At 35.3% G+C, this 16,231-nt stretch overlaps 1 protein-coding gene across 1 annotated transcript in view; it reads left to right on the top strand.

Moving 5' to 3' along the window:
• The window catches only part of SLC13A1 (solute carrier family 13 member 1), a 113,270-nt gene extending 98,736 nt beyond the window's left edge, over window positions 1-14,534 (top strand). Inside the window, exons 11-15 of the mRNA XM_028525207.2 lie at window positions 1,652-1,758; window positions 3,449-3,558; window positions 10,198-10,359; window positions 11,809-11,946; window positions 13,611-14,534. Of these exons, the coding sequence (XP_028381008.1) occupies window positions 1,652-1,758; window positions 3,449-3,558; window positions 10,198-10,359; window positions 11,809-11,946; window positions 13,611-13,745 (652 nt within the window). The 3' untranslated portion in view covers window positions 13,746-14,534. The remainder of the gene's footprint in view (window positions 1-1,651; window positions 1,759-3,448; window positions 3,559-10,197; window positions 10,360-11,808; window positions 11,947-13,610) is intronic.
• The last annotated feature ends 1,697 nt before the right edge of the window (window positions 14,535-16,231 follow it).

The following is a 16,231-nucleotide window of genomic DNA, read 5'->3' as shown; positions in this document are numbered from 1 at the left end:
TTCTATTCCTTACAAGAGAAAAATGTAATTCAGGAGATGTTTTGTTTGGAGCAGGAAAACAGAGTGTATTTGCTATAGGCGGATGTGCATGTTACCTAGAATGCTGAGAGAAAAACAAAAACAGAAAAGGAGCAAAAATTTGAGAGAGGAAGGGAATTAAAAAATATAAATTAAAGCAAATAAAATTTATATAATCTTACTATTTTTTATTACTGAGACAACCTAAATTAGTTTATAGCGAACTAAAATAAAATTAAAATAAATCTAATAAAATAATATTTTAAAGGCTTTTTTGAGAATAAATTATTTCAGTATTTGTAGCTTTATTTTAAGTATGTATTCAGGGGCACATATTTGTAATGTAGAGGTTTTAGCCATTAGATGTTCCAAAGTTAGAATGATAGATCAAGATTTATGGCTACCACCTAATGTTTTCATTCCATCTGTTTGATCTTGGACTGAATCCAGTGTCTTTTCATAAAAACAAAATCAGATTACATAATGTCTGACCTAATTTGACAAAAATCCAACTAAAATTTATAACTGAAATAAAAGAAATAAAGAACGATGAAATAATAAATATTGGTTAAGTTTATTGAATAAATTACACCAAGGTAGCTTTTTTACTCAAAATAAAGAAAAACTATATTTAGGGAAAACAAACTGCTTTATAAAATTGTCAGATTGTAAAATAATGCAATTCTTATTATTTGGTTTAAGTAAATTGTAGAAGGAGAGAGCTTCTCTAGTATATATGCGTTGCTGAGTTACAAGGTTGCACAATAACCTGTGGGATGGAAGGATGGCTTCTCAGAATCCAAGGATTCACTAGTTAAATATTTCTGCCTTTTAAAACTGTTATTTATTAGAATTCATATCTCCCGTTTCCTTCATTACTAGTAGCTTCTGAACTGTTGGGGCTTCTGGGAACCTGTCTTACTTGCTGCAATGGCCTGATGATTTTAAGACCCCATCTGTTCCTGAATCACTCTTAATTTGAACAGTGATCACTTAGGAGTATCTCATAAGCCATTCTGATCATTAATATTCTTGATTAAGTTTCATAGGGTACAAAGCACTAAATGGGTTGATTTCATTTGTATGATATGGCTAGGGCTTATACTCAGAGAGGCAGATGTTTTATCTTAGAAAAACAGATCATTCGCTTTCACAATTTACAGAAGAATTTTCAAGGATTCTAGAAACATATCCATACCTTGCCACAATTCTATACTAGGATGTTATAAACCAATTATAGGAGGCTTTGCCTAGCCTAGCAATTGTTTTGGTGTCAATTCTCTGCCAATTTAAATTGGCAGAGTAAAATAAATAATTCAAAAAAAAAAAAAAGGTTAGTTACCAGATCTATAAGCTCTGTCTAACATCATCATGTGTGTACATGGTTTTGAAAATAAAGAGAAGTATAGGGACACAATGGGGACATGGTCTCAGATTTTCAGTTCCACTAAATTATTTAGTGGAAAAATCATTCAGTGGGAAATCTATAGATTTCAGAGCAGATTCTCCAGGAAAAAAACAACAACACTGTATACCACCACTACTACTTGTATGCTATTAGCATAGTCAGTTAGTGTTTAGTACCCACAAATTCTTGATGCCACTTGTTAATATACAATTTGTCCTTTTCCAGGTATCCCGATTTTGCTACAGATTCAACTGTTGCCTTACTTATAGGACTCCTATTCTTTCTTATCCCAGCTAAGAAATTGACTAAAACTACACCTACAGGAGAAATTGGTTGAGTATTATTTATTATTCTGAATGAATTTGACAGAAGAGCAAAAATACACAGAATTCCACTAGCTTCGGTTAGCACTTAGAAAAGAGGGTGTGGACATGTTGACACACGCCCTGTTTGCACACTGCAGCACACAGCCTTCTGTTACAGGAAGGGTCATCTTCACTTGCAGAAGTGAGAAGTAGATTTTCTTAACACTCCATGGTTAGGACTCCGCTGTGAGTGATACTATTTAGTCTGTGATAAGCCCACTCCCTCTCTTCCATAATCAGAATTAAACTTACCATTGACAAACATAGGGACAAGAACTTGGAACTCACTATTTCATGATGAGCCCTTGCTACTAATGCTGAGGGTCTACTAAGGTGAGGAGTTTCAAAGGAAAGAGCATTTATAGCCTCATAGTAGTCCTGGAGAGAATGCAAATCAACCCCACACTAGCCTATAACCTAGTGTCACAAATGAAAGAAAAGGTATTCGGTGGGAATATTCATTGTCTTAATAACACATGGACAAAGAGGCGTGCATGTTTATGTGAGGATACTCCCTCCCCCAACACACACACACACACACACACACACACACTTCTTAAACATAGTCTTCATCCACCTCTGTGACTTATGGTAACACATAGTGTTTTGGGAAGTCAGATTCCTATGTTGTCCATATGGGACAAATAGTTTAAAATTGTTTGGAAATAGTCTAGTAGAGTTGTGGGGTTTTTTTTTTTTAATTTATTAAGGTGACACTGACACTGTTTAATAGGGTCATATAAGTTTCAAGTGTACATTACTGTGATACGTGATCTGTACTGCATTGCACACCCACCACCCAAAGTCAGATCATCCCCCATCACCATATATTTGGCCCTTTTCACCCTTTACTGCCTCCCGCCCCCTTCCCTCTGGCAACCAGCACATTGTTGTCTGTGTCTATGAGTTCCACTTTTATATCCCACATATGAGTGAAATCATATGGTCCTTAGCTTTTTCTGGCTTATTTTGCTTAGCATAAGTCCATCCATGTTGTTACAAATGGCAGTATTTCATCCTTTCTGTGGCCGAGCAGTATTCCATAGTATACATGTACCATATCTTCTTTATCCAATCCTCTGTTGAGGACACTGTGCTTATTTCCATGTCTTGGCCACTGTGAATAATGCTACAATGAACATGGGGGTGCATATATCTTTGTGAATAAATGTTTTTGAGTTTTTGAGGTAGGTACCCAGGAGAGGGATTGTTAGGTCATATGGCAATTCTATTTTTAGTGTTTTGAGTAATTGCCATACTGGTACAACCACTATAGAGTGTAGGTTTTTTTTTATTGTTGGCTCTTTTTCTTTCTTTCTTTCATCCTATTTCTTCTTTCTTTCTTTCTTTTTTTGGGGGAAAAATACTGAAACTTCCCCCCAAGTGTATAATGAATAGCATTATAAATGATAGTGTTATAATGTACCTAAATTTATTTTATAATATAATCTAAAGGATTTTCCCAAGTTATGATTTTTTAAGGTAATATATGTTCCACCTGTGCCAGGTAGAAATTGCTGAAACTCCAGATCAAGTCCCCTATCTGAAAGCAACATAGGCATATTAAAACCTTCTTGTGACATGGCTATTACAGTAATGAAGAAAAAAATGTCCTATTATTTTAAGTAATGTGTAACTGTAGGTTTTTATTTTGCAGTTGCATTTGATTACTCTCCACTGATTACTTGGAAAGAATTCCAGTCATTCATGCCCTGGGATATAGCCATTCTTGTTGGTGGAGGGTTTGCCTTGGCAGATGGCTGTAAGGTAATAATCTGTGTCTAAGATATTAACAAGTAACTAGGCTGTTCTAAAGGAGAACACAGAGACATTCAAGCTTTTGCTTTACTCAACTTCATCTTATCATTTTAATGACAAAGGTTTCAGTAGCCATGCATAAGTACAGCACACAGACAAGGTGAGGTCAGAGTTCAAAACATTTCATAGGCTGCAAGCATAAAACATCAATTTTATACAATGTACCAGCATGTCAAAAGAAAGCAAAGAAGGTTAGAATGCTTTTTATTTTTAATCCTCACCCAAGGGTATGTTTCTATTGATTTTAGAGAGAGAGGTAGGGGGACAGAGAGAGAGAGAGAGAGAGAGAGAGAGAGAGAGAGAGAGAGAAACATCAGTCGGTTGCCTCCTGTATGTGCCCCAGTGGGGAATCAAAACCACAGCCTAGGTATGTGCCCTGATCAGGATCAAACCTGCATCCTTTTGGTGTATGGGGGTGATGCTTCAACCAGCTGAGCCACCTGGCCAGGGTGAATATTAGAATTCTGAATCCATGAAGCAGTATTAGAAGTATAGCTTAATAAGAAAAACATAACCCTGGCTGTGTTATTCAGTGGTTGGAGTATCTTTAAAAAAGGAAAAAACACAAAAATCACACAAATAGTGTCTCCTAGTGAAACACTTTTTGTCTGTAGTTTTACCTTATTTCATGATGTATTAGAGTAACTCTCAGAGGTCTCTGCAACATATCATGAGTCTAATGTTTTCAAAGGAGATTAAGAAACAATAGCAATTTATCACATTATTTATTTATTATATTATTTATTACATATTAAGTATATTAAAGGTACTAAATGCACATTTATTGAATAAAACCCTGAAAGAATTTCACATAACCATGACTAATGTTCTATTCTGTCTAATTGTAGTGAGAAGTAAAACCACCAAGAGGATTAGAGTTGGCTATTTCTTTGGCCTATCTATACAGTTGATATTAAGTAGAAGTCTAGGGAGATCATTGGCCCTTGAAATTGTCCTGGTCATGATAAGGTTGATTCAGAAATTCCATGAAACTTCTCTTAATTTTTTGACAAATTAAAAACCTCTCACTTCTGGACTTTCTAGGCTTCTGTGTATACTCAAAGCTCATGGCCATTCCATGTTCTTATTCTGTCATCAAAGTAAAAAGGATGGCAAGAGATGTGTCTAGATTTCTCGTTTTAGGAAAGTTAAACCTTTATACCTCTCAAGGCAAAAATCTACCTGTTCTGTTCTCGTCTTAATAACCTATAGGGAAACTGGTTTTTGCTTCTGCCTTTATCGTCAGTTTTTCTGTATTGTATTTGGATACTGAGATTTCAGCACTAAGATTTAGTAATAGATGAAATTCTGAGTGCCACTTACAAAGTCATTTTCAATCTAGATTTAGCTTGCCTTAGAGACTGCTCAAATATAAATGAGAGAAATATAAAACAAATACAGTTTTTTGCTAGCCCAGCAGTTAAGGAGATCGGGTTTCTTAGCATCAATAATTTCCATTCCTATGTCTGTTCATCTGGATTGTGAGAAAATCAGAATCAGCAATTCTGGCATCTATGTGAACTTTGTTCATTTCACTTTTCCAGAATATCTGTCTGGATTGGACACAAACTGGTTTTAAAAGCATTTGCCAGACCCTAGTCTAGCAAAGTCTAAGGAAACGAACAGTGTGAAATTACTCTGGTGCAGTAGGCTCTCTCACTGGAAGGACAGGGAAACCTGAGAGGAGGTCTACTTTACTATGAAATCCTAGTACTATGTAGACTCAGATTTCTATGGGATACCCAGAATAACCCTACCCCTGAGTGGTAAGGTTGAAGCATAAGCTTCAAAATCTGGCTATGGACAAATATGCCCCTAGAAACCGGTTTTACTAAGATTTGGAGACAGTTAATTTTTAAAAATTTGTCCCAAATTGTAATTAGTTTAGCAGTGTTCAGAAGTAAATAACCCTTCTCATTGGGAACCATGAGATAGCAGCTACTAAAACATTCACCTTATTGTAATTCCTTCTCTCTTAAACGCCCCTTGATATGTGTTAATATGATCGGACTCTCAGGAGCTGGCAGCCATTCTCAAATTCTTATCAGTGAGTGAATCCTCCTCTCGTTTTTTCACACATTTCTCCAAATTTAGATCATCTGAGTTAAACATGGAAGATTAAATACTATTTTTCTCAGCCCCCCACTGAAATGGCAATAACAGAACGCAAAAAAGTGTCACTCTATAAAGAAAAGAATTTATGGGAAGAACAGTTACATATAAAACATGTTAATAAAATTTGAAAGATGGAAAGAGGATATTGAGGGATAACTAACTTTCTACTCTATAAATAGTAGAGAAGGATGAAATCTATGGGCCTGAAAAAAGATAGCGGACAAGAAATAAACCAATTCATCCACTGGAGCCTGGAAGAGGTCAGAAATTGGAAACAGTGTTTTAACAGGAAGCTGGGGTTTAAAGCAGTACTAAAAGTAGAGTATGGTGTCAAAAGTGGATCAAGAGCTGTGAGCCTCACAATACTGTCTCCAGGACTGAATAGACAGGCAACTGCTCTCTGTCCTCCCTAGTAGAAAATTAAAATTTACTCTGTAACAAAATTGAATCAGTGAGACCCTGGCTCACAGCTCAAATACCTAGGGTAATGTATTTCTTGTGTGTGTGTGTGTGTGTGTGTGTGTGTGTGTTCTTTCTTTATATCCTTATTCTTTATTTTTTACTATTTTTAAAAACTGTTCTTCAAATACAGTTGTCTCAATTTCCCCCCTACCATTCCCCCCCACCCCAGCCATTCCCACCTCCCACCCTCGATCCTACCCCCCTTTGGTGTTGTCCATGTGTCCTTTGTACATGTTCCTGAAAACCCCCTCCCCCTTTCCTGTCTGGTTACTGTCAGTTTGTTCTTAATTTCACTGTCTTTGGTTATATTTTGCTTGCTTATTTGTTTTGTTGATTAGGTCCCACTTAAACATGAGATTATATGCTATTTGTCTTTCACAGCCTGGCTTAATTTACTTACCATAATGCTCTCCATATCCATCCATGCTGTCACAAAGGGTAAGAGCTCACAATCTTTGCCCAGGCACCAAGAGTTGTCAATCATTATTTTGTTGCCACCCCTTTAAACATGCATAGATAGTCCTGAGCCATTAGATAGTTGGGAAAGCCTCTGATACAATAACTAGTAATAAAGAAGAAAAGTTGAAAAGGAATACATTAAAGCAAGGAAAATGTATGAAACAAAAGAAAATTTAAAAAATTTTTCATTGATGCCTCAGAGAGATTTTGGAAACATGAAAGATATGAAAAAACCCCAGAATGTTACTTTTTAAATAAAGGATAGACAGAAAATAAGGAAGATCCACTGAAGATAAGAAATATCATAACGCCCCTACAATTTGGATATTGGAATGTTTCAGGTTGTCCCAGAGGTTTGTAAGTTTCTCTTCACTTTTTTGAATTCTTGTTTTCTCATTCTGTTCTGGTTGGATGCTTTTTTTTTCCCGTTGTTTCAAATCGTTCCTTTGAGTCCTGGTTTCCTTCCTGTCACTGTTGGTTCCCTGAATATTTTGCTTTATTTCACTTTGAGTATACTTCATGTTTTTTCATTTTTTGACCAAGCTCAATCAGTTTTGTGAGCATTTTGATTACCAGGGCTTTAAATTCTCCATCAGATAGGTTGGCTATCTCCTCATCAGTTAGTTCTCTTTCTGAAGTTTTGCTCTGTTATTTCATTTGGGCGTTATTTCTTTGTCTTGGTGAACCTGATAAGTTTAAGGGGGTGGGGCCTTAGGTATTCACCCAGGCAGGGCAACCCTCTTTGCTGCACTTCAATGCTGCCTGTGGGGGAGGGGCCAGAGGAGAAAAACAATGGAAGAAATTGAAGACTTATTCAAACAAATAATGAAGGAAAACTTCTCCAATCTGGCAAAGGAAATAGACTTCCAGGAAGTACAGGAAGCCCAGAGAGTCCCAAAGAAGTTGGACCCAAAGAGGAACACACCAAGGCACATCATTATTAAGTTACCCAAGATTAAAGATAAAGAGAGAATCCTAAAAGAAGCAAGAGAAAAGGAGAGTTACCTACAAAGGAGTGCCCATAAGACTACCAGCTAATTTCTCAAAAGAAACCTTGCAGGCAAGAAGGGGCTGGAAAGAAGTAGTCAAAGTCATGATAGGCAAGGACCTCCATCCAAGATTACTCTATCCAGCAAAGCTTTCATTTAGAATGGAAGGGCAGATAACATGCTTTCCAGATAAGGTGAAATTAAAAAAGTTTAAAGGCTAAAGGGACTTATCTAAGAAAAAGAAGATAAAAAATATGAACAGTAAAATGACAACAAACTCACAACTATCAACAAATGAACCTAAAAGAAAAGAAAAACAATGAAAACAAAAACTAAGCAAACAACCAGAACAGGAACAGAATCAGAGAAATGGATATCACATGGAGGGTTTTCAGTGGGGAAGGAGAAGGGAGGAATGGGGGTAAAAGGTACAGGGAAGAAGAAGCATAATTAATAGGCATAAAATAGACAGGGAGAGATAAAGTATGATACAGTACGCAGAGGACTCAAAGAACTTGTATGTACAGCCTATGGACATGTACTAAGGGGTAGATGCTAGAGGGTTGGAGGGTGCAGGGTGGAGGGGGAAAAAGGGGGGAAATTGGGAAAACTGTAATAGCATAATCAATAAAAATACTTTTTTAAAAAGAAATATTATAACAGAAATGGAAAAATTCAGTAGCAGAGTTAGAAGATGAAATTTGAACTTATTCCAGAAAATTTAAAAAAGATGAAGAAACTAAAACATACAAAAGAGATGAGAAAATTAGAGTATCAACCCAAAATGTCCAACAGCCAACAACTAGGAGTTTCAGAAAGAGAAGAAGGGGAAAGAAAATAAAAATAAGCAAAAAGACATTTCCAAAAATAATACAAGCAATTTTCCAGAACTGAAGACTTCTAGATTCTGGACTGAGAGAGCTAGGGAGTGTCCAATACCAAAGCACACCATTTGATGATATGATCTCAACAGCCTCCAGAGAAAGGGTGATGTTATGTGGTATAACCCGTTCCAGTGGTATCTGATCAGACATAGATAAAAAAAAGTCTTTCTTAAACTATATGTAGTTATATTCTAGGATAAGCTTGTGCTAATGTGACTTAAGTGTTAGGCAGACTTTTTTTTCCATCTAAAAGTCAAAACCAAAAAACAAAAATACCAGTCAAAACCACAAATAACATATCTGGTATCCATGTCTGAGGATGTTTTGCCAACTTTTGATCTGCTTATAATTAGAGCTTTTCTAAAGGATACCACTCCTAATTTGACATGGGCATAAAGATTCACATATGCAGTAGCTCACTGATTCTCATAAATGGAGGATTAGAGTAACACACCTGTTAATTTGAGTACAGCTGATTTCTTTGTACTACATACAATGAGTCAAAGATCAAAAGGTCATCAGGCTTTCTGGCTGAGTGATAACTCTTTCAAGTCAAACTAAACAAACTTTACAAAAGCTAAACTATCAAACAGTATGAAAAGAAAATAAAGAGGTTTCCAGACCTGCAGAACCTAAAAAAATTACTTCCCATGCGCCAGTTCTCAGAAAGTTATAGAAGAAGGTGCTCCACCAACACACTGGCATTAACAAGAAAGATTCTCAGACGAGAAGGAGGTAAAGGGAATATATAGTACACCAGGAAGGAGAGGTCTCAGAACAACAGTAGAGTAGATGTGAAGGGCAGCTAGTCTAGATGGAGCAGAAGGACGGAATAGTTCAGGATGGACATCTCCATGAGGGAAAAGGAAAAAGAATGACCTATATGTCTGTCTACTTGTGGGGAGGTTTCCAATTTGTCTGGAGACTGTGCTGAAGAGTTAGTGATAGGTACCTAGAAAACTAAGCAAGGAATGAGGCCATTATCCCTGGAAAAACAAACAACAGTAAAACAAAAAAAGTAAATATAATCATAGTACAATAAATGACTTGGGTGTGAACAATACTGATATAACCATAATGGTAAGCTTTAAATATCACTTTAACAAAATGTTGATATATGAGTGTAAAGAAATGGAGGGAGAGGGAATGTATTTGTGGTGGACAGTATAAGGAAGCTGAATCCTTACTTGAGTCAGTAAATAATATCTAAATTTGAAAATTGGGAAAAAGCTTAATTTTGAAAAATAGTCATAAATACCTAAATATATCTCTAAATAACTAATATCAGTCCAAAGTCATTGTCTCCAGGGAATACTATGTAAGAGTGGAGGGAGGTTGACCAGAAGGGCAGCTCTTCTCTTCAGGCCCTATAGTACTCCCTGACTTGTTAAAATGTGCACATGTGTTAATTAGATAAAACTAAAATTTAATTGAATAAAAATAGGAGACAATTCAGATTTCCTAAAGCTTATTGGTAGTGCTAAAATAAAAGTGACTGAGAGTCTCTCCGTGTCAAAGCCACCTAGATCTACCACACCGCAGAAATACATGAGAGATTAAAATTGTATTTTAGAAACTGAGTTCTTAGAGCAAATAATAGTTTTTATACATTTAAAGTGTATCTATCAGAATGAATTATTAATGAATAACAAATATTGCTAATTTGGGTTTTTTTTTAGATCTCAGGACTCTCTGACTGGATAGGAAATAAATTATCTCCTATAGGATCATTACCAGTATGGCTAATAATTCTGATCTCCTCTTTGCTTGTTACCTCTTTAACAGAGGTAGCCAGCAATGCAGCTACCATCACTATCCTCCTCCCAATATTAGCTACAATGGTGAGTATTACATTTATTCCTTTTATACTTGGCTTGTTCTCATGTTATGGTATAGAATCATTTTGGGCCCTAATGCTCCCCCTGGAAGTAACTTATAGAGTGGTCTTTATTTGCATTAATACCTTTTAGGTGACCCTAACTCAGGAAAACTCTTTTCTTCCACATTCAAGCAGCAGAGTATTAACCACTTACTTTTTCTCCACCCAGATTTTTTATTTGTAGATAAACGGGAGGGTAAACCTAGATCCTTTCCAGCTATGAGACTCTGGGATTCAATGTTTCCTGGCAAATTCACTATTTAGGCCTCTAACTCTGACACTTCTCCCTCCAGAAGATTATTTCTGAGAAGTGCTTCATATAAGTGATTTGCAAGTGGATGAAGACCTAGGCTTATACTTCAGTCTTCATGCTTAAATATCTTAGACACAGTTCTCTACTGCCCAGGGAAGAATTTTCAAAGATAAATAAGAATCAGGTTTGCAAGGAGAGAGAGGGAAAGACTATCTTTCCTTCTTCTCCCCACCTAGCTAGCAATTACAAGAGATAGCTTTAAGTAAATGTTTTTATTATTAAGACAGATGGGTTTGGTGAAAAGAAAGTGATTTCAATTAAGAAGGATTGCCCTTCAGGAATTGTTCTGCTACCAGCTCAAGGGGCATATGTTGGCATTCTTGAGCTGCTGCTGCAAATTAGAAAAAATGTTCAGAGTTTAAATTGGCAAAATATTGTTTTGGGGTTTTTTCCTGGTTTTTATTTCTCAACATAGAGCAGTTAGAAAATTATGTGATAAATTAAGAGTCATATTAATTTTTCTTCTGTGATGATCCATAATCAAATTTTAAATTATGTGTGTCACAAAGGCAGGAGAGTTAATGGAATGAGGAGAAGCTTTGGAGCCAGAGGGACCTGAGACCTTACCTATGCTCTACTGCTTGTCAGCTGTATGTTTGACAAGTTACTTTAGACTTTCTGAGCCTCAGTTTCTTTATCTGTTATTTGGGGCTATACTAGCTATTTCATAAGTTCATTGGTAACTTTGAGTTATATGCATGTATATATATAGTTCATTATATTATTTCGTACATTATTGATAATATATATGTTTGTATATGATATAAACACATATTTTATATATATGAAAACACTTAGCATAGCACCAAGTATTCAATAAATAATAAATGTTCATTGTTTTTATTTAGTTTTTGGAATAAATAAAACATTTTCTAAACAAACTGAGCTATAATACTTAAACGGGCACTACTAAACATGAACAATAGGAAGAGACACATTCTGAAAAATATTCTTGAAGTTATAACTGCATTTATGTATAACTTTATGTCTTTAGGTTTCAACCTGCTTCTGGGAAAGCTTGTTATTATAATTATGTTCATTTTGATGCTTGGTGTGTCTCAAAACTTTACTTGGACTCCCTTTCATCTTTTCTAATAGGCTGAAGCCATTCACGTGAACCCTCTTCATATTTTGCTACCTTCTACTCTGTGTACTTCATTTGCAGTCCTCCTACCAGTAGCAAATCCATCTAATGCTATTGTTTTTTCATATGGCCATCTAAAAGTTATGGACATGGTGAGTAAGCTGAAAGAATACTATCAGGTTCAGTAGCCATTTCTTGTGATGCCTTAGGTTCTCTCTCCTTTTTCATATTTAATCAACTGCCATGAAAGCATGGCTTGAGTTCTATTTCTGAGAGCAATTATGTGACTGGCCATAGAATCATTTTTAACAGTGATAACCTAAAGCAATCACATCATTGCATATAGGAATACAGAGATATAGAATGTACCAGTGATGTCCTGGAAGAAGGAAAAGATCCTAAAATATTCCCAACACAATGGCTTAAACTTACATGTCAAGATTAGGTTTAACTTAACCTAGGCAAATGAAGATAGAGGGTTAATGAAATTTAGTAATCAAGCACTGTGGCTTGCTATCACAAATATTTTTGCAATTGATGTTTGCTCTGAAAGAGACGTGAGACTCAGTGCCTGACTGATGAAAAGTCATCTTTCCTGTCCTGATTCCAATAGCAACACCTGAAATGAAAGCACAAGGAAGTGATCACAGAAAATTTAAGTGACAAAACATGCACATTTTTGCAAAATACAAAGTTGTGCTAGTCAAGAGTAGCTTGAGAATATTCTAGTGTCCCCTAAATTCTGACAGACAACTTCCAAACCAAAATAAACAAGAATATAACCAAAGTAAATTCCATGAGCTTGCTATCAAATGCAATTTCAAGTTAAGTCTAGTTCCCTTCCTTCCACATGAGCTGCTAAACTCCTGCAAGGTAAAAATTCTGGAAATGCCTCTAGGCAGAAGTTACGTAATATCATTTTGGTAAAGAAAATATGCATAACATGAGCCATGCCCTATGTATGTGAATTAAAAAAAGGTTCTGGAAATAAATGAGTGGCCTGCACAGACAGAAAGACAGGGTCTGTCTGTAGTGATCACAGCTAGGTATCCTCCTTTTACTTTGGGGCTCCATGTTTTAATACAGAAAATGTAAAGATAAGCTGCTCTCTTTGTAAAGAGCTAGATAGTAAATACTTGAAGCTCTGTGGGCATATGGTCTCTGCCATGGCTGCTCAGCTCTGCCATTGTATCATGAAAGCAGTCAACAATGATTTGTAGACAAATGGGTGTGTTTGTGGTCCCATAAAACTTTATTTACAAAAACAGTTCATGGGCAGTAGTTTGCTGGCCTCTGTTGAATGGATAGGAAGCAACTCGGATATTGTTTAATGGACACCAGAATGATAATGTCAGAGCTAGAAAAATGGGAACTCTAAGGAAGATGACTAGATGTGGCATTATTAAACCTCAATAAAAGAATACTGAAGGGAAAACTATTCATAATATTGACTACTAAGGATCCAGTTTTCATATAATGACCTGAAATTTATCCACAAAAATACAAAGCCATGAAACTCAAATTGTGATTTTAAATGATCCGGCAGATTTTTAAAGGGATTTTTCTCAAATCAGAATGATCAGTAAGTGTATTCCTAAGAGGTACCTCTCTGAGACTCTTCAGGTGAATGGCATTAGGTTGGGGACAGATGATCTTTTGACATGAATGGAAGAACTCCTTGTTTTATGAAATCAACATTTTATACTAATCATTTAGTATGCACAAAAATATGACAGATGCCTTCCATTATGGTATTCCAATTCTCCCATAAGTTTTCTTTTCAGGAGACTGACATTTATGTTCTTTTCTGTTGAAGGTTAAAGCTGGACTTGGCATTAAAATTGTGGGTGTCACTGTGGTGATGCTTGGCATGTTCACGTGGATCGTGCCCATATTTGACCTCTACACTTACCCTTCCTGGGCTCCTATAAACAGCACGACCAACCCATGATATCAGTGCTCTGGCCATCCTGTGGTGCTGTTTGGGAACCATTAAGAATTCACTGCAGAATTTATCTCGGAAAACTGATGACACATTTAAATCAGTCCTGGTATAGCTGCTGCAGTTTTAGTGAACTGCCAAAACCTATTGTCATATAACTCAGAGTCTATGTTTCCTGTGAGGTACAGCCAAAGAGTTTCTGAAAGTCTTTATCAAGATGCCTATTATTGTGATTTTTCTCATGGACCATATGCATACTGCTTCATCATAAGAATAATTTATAACTTGGCCTTCAAAGAGTTTAGGTAATTTGTTCTACCTTACTGTTTGGGTTCAGTATAACACTTCAAATGCCAATTTATTATTTGAGAAACTTCCCATGAAACTATAAGTAGAAAATAAAATATACAAGTTAATTAGGTACTTAGATAAATTATTTCTGTAGTATTGCTAAAGGGAATTTTGTGAAAAACCAAAGCTGTGGTCATCTGGTGGTGAAAAAGCAAAGTTAAATCTAAATAAATATGAATCTACTAAACAGAAAACTCATACATAAGGACCAATTTCTATTTGACCCTATGGTCAGAGTAATATAATTCTTATTTTTATGATCTCAGTGTACAGAGAAATACATTTTGTAGATGTATAATTTGCATCATTAACACAGTGTTGTTAGAAAAAAAGCTGAATACTGTAAAACTATTAACACACTTATGTATATATACAATTTCATTTGTGTTTATCTTATTTTAATAATATATATTGTCATATATTAAAAAGGAGATTCCAAAATTTAAATGAGTTATCACTGTGTATACATATGTAGAAAAAGCCACATAACTCCATTATATTAACATTGAAATGAAATACCAGAGAGAAAATAAAGAATGAAAAATTAAAACTATTAATATATCTACAGAGAGAAAAATAAATTATTTATGGGCAAACCAAAAAGAGAAAAGAAGTGATCATTCAAACAAAAGTAGGAAGGAAATAGTCCTCTGGCACTCCAGATGTGAAAGAACAGTCTATTGGCATTCCAAAGGGGAAAAATGACAATCAAAAACAAAAAAGATTTGTGTACAGTTAAAAAAACACCTTTGCTATGTTTTGGAACTACTCCTTGATCCAGTGATCCCACTTCTGGGAATACATCCTAAGAATCCCAAAACACCATTTCAGAAGAATATATGCACACTTATGTTCATAGAAGCATTATTTACAATAGCCAAGATCTGGAAATAGCCCAAGTGCCCATCAGTGATGAATGGATAAAAAAAGCTCTGGTACATTTACACATGGAATACTACCCAGCCACAAAAAAGAAGGAACTCTTACTTTTTGCAACAGGGTGGATGAATCTGGAGAGTAATATGCTAAGTGAAATAAGCCAGTCAGAGAGAGACAAATACTATATGATCTCAGTTATATGTGGATTGTAACGAACAAAATAAACTGATGAACAAAATAGAAACAGAGGCATGGATACAGGGAACAGACTGACAACTGTCAGAGGGGAGAGGGAAAAGGAACTGAATAAAAGAAGGTGAAGGGATTAGCCAAAGAACATGTCTTCATTACACATAGACACACACCACAGTGTGGTGATGGCCAGAGAGATGGGAGTGGGAGCTGGGTGGAAGTGGCCAAAGTGGGCGAAATGGGAACATCTGTAATAGTGTCAACAATAAAATAATGCTTACTTACATACTTGACTTATTAAAATAAAAACATGGTTTAAAAAACTTGCTATTTTAAAATTTTATGAAAGTCATCAGACCTGACTTAGTTTTTTATAAATTAAATATAGTAAAGGTGAATTTTTGAAAATAGAATACATTTCTTTAAGAAAGTATGTGATAAATTGTCCATGTTCACTATTTGTTTATTAATTAGTCACTGTACACGTAATCATTTCTTTCAAGAAAAATTTGTCCCTTTAAACCTTAAAATATAATATTGCTTCTTTGTATATATCTCCAATGTTCATTCACCTCTACCCTTCCTTGTCAAATGTTACACATTTATTTATGATCTAATGATCTGTAGTATTTATTACATTTCTGCTCTTTTCTAACCAATTTATCACTGCTGAATTATATGACAAATACATTTTTATGATGAAAAATATAATGATTTTTCTAATTATAATGAGTAAGTTTTGTTCTCAAGAAAATAATATAAACATTTTAGCTTGAATCATTTTAATGAATTACTTCTAACATCTGCCAACTGAGTACAAAATAAATAATACTTAGTCAAAATTTGTTTAAGTGAACTACCTAGTTCTCTTGCTATATCTTTTATGTTTGGTTGATATATCAAAAATTTAGCATTTAGCATTTTCACTCATTTAGCATTTCCCCAATTTATATTAAGTTCTCAAGCTCTGTTAGACTGAGACTTGCATACTGTCTTTGAAAGTTTCCAAAAGACAACCTTAGCAGATGACAAAAAAATTCTTCATTCTCCCACTTGTATTAGTGTTTTTTATA

Source organism: Phyllostomus discolor, chromosome 10, assembly GCF_004126475.2.
Source record: "Phyllostomus discolor isolate MPI-MPIP mPhyDis1 chromosome 10, mPhyDis1.pri.v3, whole genome shotgun sequence".
NCBI classification, from domain to species: domain Eukaryota; kingdom Metazoa; phylum Chordata; class Mammalia; order Chiroptera; family Phyllostomidae; genus Phyllostomus; species Phyllostomus discolor.
Note: the sequence above shows the minus strand (reverse complement) of the source record. Positions and strands in the feature narration are given on the sequence as shown.